Here is a 4880-nt window from a genome sequence, read left to right on the forward strand (position 1 = left end):
GGGGGTGGAGGGCGCGCCCCCGCCTGGCCTGTGGCTGCCTCTTCCTGGCTCCGGCTCCTTTGGCCCCGACGGCTCCGACCCTGTTCCCTTCTTCCTCCTCCCTTTGTACTTTGGCCCCGGGGGCGGGAGGCAGAGGTGGAGGGTGGAGTTTCACTTTTTTTCCGCTCTTCTCCCTCCTGCAGGAAACAGCATCAGATGACGCGGGCGGGTTGCACCGCTCCCCTCCCGGAGGCTCCGGGCAGGGAGTTCCCGGGTAGGCGGGCCAGGGGAGGCAGAAGGAGAGTAGTATGGGACCCACCGCCCTATTACAACGCGCTTTAGGATCTAAGAACAGCCTCAATTAGGGGGTGCTCCGCTGCCCACGGACCATCATTGCCCTCTGCATCCGCATCCGCAAAAAGGGCTCACAGAACAGCTCTTGGGGAGGAGCAAACCTGAGTGGTCTTGGCGATGAAGTTGAGACTCTGATCCATCCTCTCTGACCTTCAGTCTTTTCATAAATGAAACGGGGCAAGAAGCTCTCTGCTTTGCAGTCAGTGGGGTGGGTGTGGGGAAGACTGGAGAACAGACAAACTGACTCAAGCCATCTCATATTCTTGGAACGGGTTGTCTAAGACTCACTTCTTCCCCTCACCTGGGAAAGAATCCGCTTCTTCATGGCCTTTCTCCAGTAGGCTAAACCTGAGACTTTTGTCCAAAACTCTGCCTAGGATTGGATTCAGAATAGCTAAGTCGCCCTCAACTTCAGGATCGGGTTGACCCCAATTGCCTTGAGCCTGTCACTTTAAGAAAAACGACGCTATCCTTTTTCGACTATTCCTGCCTATTCCGGAGGGTTGTTCTCTACTTACTCGGTCTGAGCTCTGACCCGGAAGTAGAGGCAGCCCGGGGCGAGAGACTCTCCTGCCGGTAGAGGGTCTTTACGAAGTTCTCTACTTACTCGGTCTGAGCTCTGACCCGGAAGTAGAGGCAGCCCGGGGCGAGAGACTCTCCTGACGTTAGAGGTTCTTCACGAAAAGGGGAGGGCCAAGCGGGCGTGCTCCGGTTGTGCAGAACTCTGGCTGCACTCCTGGGGAGTCACGCCTCCATTTTTTTCCCCCGCCTCCTGAAACTCATTGGATGAGCTTTACGCCAACTACTATGCCGCTACCCAATGTCTATTCAATTATCCCTTTCGTTCCACCCAATGGTGTCTATCCTGGCAACGCCTGGGTTTACGCATGCGCCGAAACTCTCCTACTTTTTGGATTCTCAGATCCGGACTCTGCGCAAGCCTAAAGGGCACTCCTGCGTCTCTTCGTTCCTCCACCTCTCGGCGCTTGCGCATTCATGCCGTCAGGTTTTCCTTTTCCGGGTCCCAACTTGATCCGTTGGGCGCATGCGCTACTGCAGGCTGGCTGCTCGCGGCTTCTTCTTCCGGCCTCCCCTTTGGGCCGGCACCGGTAGAAGCGGGGCGAGCGCGAAGCCCCAAGCTAGTGATCTGCGACCCCGGAAGTGGGCCTCAAGGTCCTGGGTCTCTCCCTGTTCCAGAGCCAAGGGAACCGTCGTCTGCATCCTGGGAGCACCCACCCCACGCCCACCTCTGGATGCCGCCGACTGGTGCCCGGCCCGTGCCCCGCGCCTGCCTGCCCTCTCTGCCCCTTGAAACAGTTTTGAGCCAGGGGTGGGGGTCCAGATCCTGTCCCTGATGCGGCTCCAACCCCGCTTCTGGGTCTCGCACCGCTGACTGCCCCGGCCGACCCCGCCCCCTGCCCACATCCTCGCCCCGCCGACCCCCACCTCCCCCCTTGGGGGGGCCATGCGTGAGCGGGAGGTCGGGCCCCCGGGGCCCTCGGGCACCAGGCGGGGCATGGGCCGGGGACCGCCCCCATGAGGGTCCCGGGAGGGGGGCGCGCGCAGCAGCGGCGGGGCCATGGGGTCGCAGGTGTTGCAGATCCTGCGCCAGGGGGTGTGGGGGGCCTCGCTTACCGGCGGTTGGTTCTTCGATCCGCACCAGAGCACCTTCTCCAACTGCTTCCATCTTTATGTCTGGATCTTCCTGCTCACCTTTCCCTTCTTGCTGTACATGGTGAGGCACTGGCCACCACCTGTAACTCCTGGGAAAGGGAGGGCGGTATGTCATGAAGGACTGGCAGCCTGTCAGGAATTTGGGGCTATGCTAGGGCACTGGAGTGTGCATGGAGAGCAATTGCTGCAGAGTTTGGACCTGTGTGTGGAGGAGAGAACAAATTCTTCCTTTCTTGGATCGGGTGCTGTAGAGCCCTTAATCTCTGTCCAGTTGGGCTTAAGATGGTCCTGTGATACAGCCTTTGTCCTGGTTGCAGGGAGACATGTTGAAGTCATTTTGTGGATCTATTATTCCTAGCCATGCATGGTGGCAGAAACACCACATTCGGGCAGGGCTTTGTGAGAAAGGACCTGACTTGCTTCCATTTCCAGGTCCTGCCCCCCAGCTTGATGGTGGCTGGTGTGTACTGCCTTGTGGTGGCTGTCATCTTTGCTACCATCAAGACTGTGAACTATCGGTTGCATGCCATGTTCGACCAGGGCGAGATTGTGGAGAAGCGCAACTCTACCATGGGAGAGCCAGAGGAAGAGCCTGCCCAGGGAGACAGCAATCCACCCAGGTGGGAGGGGCAGGGGCTGTGTTTTGGGGTTTGAGGGTTCTTAGAGCCTGGGCCTGAGCCTTGGAGGGTGGATTAGAGGCTCCAGGAACATTGGCTTTCTTAGTGAATGTGAGCGTATGTGCTAACGTCAGTCCTGGAGTTGTAAAGGGATCATCACTCTTCAACCGCTGATCCTCCCCAGGGTCCGGCCAGGCCAGGCCAAAGTCTGGACCCTGGTGAGGACCAGCAGTGAGGAGTAATGAAGGTGTTGAGTAGTGTATGTATAGAGGGAAATTAGCTCAGAACTGCTGCTGTGCTTTTTCTCCACTCAAGGGACCCTGGAGTGGAGATGACAGTGTTTCGGAAAGTAAGTTCCACCCCTCCAGTACGTTGCAGTTCCCAGCATTCCGTGTTTGGCTTCAACCAGGTCTCGGTGAGTCGTCCCAGCTCTTAGCTCCTTCTGCTTATCTGGGAGTGGGTCTCCACTGTGGGTCTGCTCTGAGACTGAGTCTAGCCTGTTTGCTCCCTCATGTCTCTCTGTCTGCTCAGGAGCTACTGCCCCGGATGGAAGACTCTGGACCTCTCAGAGGTAGGTGGCTGCCGTTCAGAGCCGGGAGGTGGTATGGAACAGGGGAAGGCAGGCAGCCGCCCCAGGTCCTGCTGATGCCTCTGGGGCCATGGTTACAGACATCAAGGAGCTCGTGCGGGAGCAGGGCAGCAACAACGTGATAGTGACCTCAGCGGATAGAGAGATGCTGAAGCTCAGCTCGCAGGAGAAACTGAGTAAGTGGGCATGGTACGACAGAGTGGGGGAGACTAGCTCTCTTACCTTTGAGTCATCCCAACTTCTGTTCTATTCTGGGGCTCCCTCTGTGCTCCTGGCTGGGATCCTCTCTGAGTTCTGTCCTGGTTGGGCTTTTGGGAAAGCAGAGGTCATGATTCTTTTAGCTACTCATTTCTTTTGCAGGATATCCTTCTCTCATTCTCTGTCCTCTTTTTTTCTGGCAGTTGGAGATCTTCCCCAGACACCTCCAGGGGCTGCCCCAGACCCTTCTCTCCCCAGCACGGACTCTTCAGAGCGTTCTCCCCTGGCTGGAGACGGAGCTCCCTGGAGTGGGAGCAGTGTGGCTGACACTCCCATGAGCCCTTTACTGAAGGGGAGCCTCAGCCAAGAGCTGAGCAAAAGCTTCCTGACCCTGACTCGGCCTGACCGGGCCCTGGTGAGGACCAGCAGTCGACGGGAACAGCGCCGAGGAGCAGGCGGCTACCAGCCCCTGGACCGACGGGGCTCCGGCGAGCCCACACCCCAGAAAGCCGGTTCATCAGATTCCTGCTTCAGTGGCACTGACAGGGAAACACTGAGCAGCTTCAAGAGTGAGAAGACCAACTCGACCCACCTGGATAGCCCCCCTGGTGGACAGGCTCCTGAGGGTAGTGATACAGACCCGCCCTCTGAGACCGAGCTGCCTGCCTCGCCAGATGCTGGGGTCCCCTCAGATGACACACTGCGTTCCTTTGACACAGTCATTGGGGCAGGGACGCCACCGGGCCCGGCTGAGCCGCTCCTGGTTGTGCGGCCTAAGGACTTAGCCCTGCTGCGGCCCAGCAAACGGCGGCCACCTGTGCGAAGACACTCTCCACCTGGCCGTGCCCCTCGCCGGCCCCTGCTTGAGGGCGGAGGCTTTTTTGAGGATGAGGACACCAGTGAGGGCAGTGAACTGAGCCCGGCCTCCAGTCTCCGATCGCAGCGCCTCTACAGTACCGACAGCTCCTCTTCTACTTCCTGCTACTCCCCAGAGAGCTCCCGGGGTGCCGCAGGGGGGCCCCGGAAGAGGCGGGCCCCCCATGGGGCTGAGGAAGGAACTGCTGTGCCTCCCAAGCGGCCCTATGGGACCCAGCGGACGCCCAGTACTGCCAGCGCCAAAACACATGCACGTGTGCTGAGCATGGATGGGGCAGGGGGTGATGTCCTACGGGCTCCCCTAGCTGGCTCCAAGGCTGAGTTGGAGGCCCAGGTTGGGGTGGAGCTGGCTGCGGGTGAGCCTGCTGTCCTGCCTGCTGAGGCCCGTAGGGGACCTGCTGCCAACCAGCCGGGTTGGCGGGGGGAACTTCAGGAGGAAGGTGCTGTGGGGGGAGGTGAGTGTTGGTTCCAGGGGTGGGGATGGGGTGGTCAGCTGGGGGCTTGGGTTTGGGCAGAGGCAGGTGAGTGTGGGCCTGCAGCATGGGCTCAGCCTTTGCCTCAGGCGGTGAGTGGAGGTAGATTCAGTGTCTGGG

General features: G+C 59.6%; 1 protein-coding gene across 1 annotated transcript in view; it reads left to right on the top strand.

Moving 5' to 3' along the window:
- The first annotated feature begins 1399 nt into the window (after positions 1-1399).
- The window catches only part of PCNX3 (pecanex 3), a 9538-nt gene continuing 6057 nt past the window's right edge, over positions 1400-4880 (top strand). The window contains exons 1-6 of the mRNA XM_027772384.1: positions 1400-2068; positions 2440-2627; positions 2940-3039; positions 3156-3195; positions 3294-3389; positions 3615-4742. Of these exons, the coding sequence (XP_027628185.1) occupies positions 1913-2068; positions 2440-2627; positions 2940-3039; positions 3156-3195; positions 3294-3389; positions 3615-4742 (1708 nt within the window). The 5' untranslated portion in view covers positions 1400-1912. The remainder of the gene's footprint in view (positions 2069-2439; positions 2628-2939; positions 3040-3155; positions 3196-3293; positions 3390-3614; positions 4743-4880) is intronic.

This window comes from Tupaia chinensis, unplaced genomic scaffold (genome assembly GCF_000334495.1).
Source record: "Tupaia chinensis unplaced genomic scaffold, TupChi_1.0 Scaffold000273_1, whole genome shotgun sequence".
Classification (NCBI taxonomy): domain Eukaryota; kingdom Metazoa; phylum Chordata; class Mammalia; order Scandentia; family Tupaiidae; genus Tupaia; species Tupaia belangeri.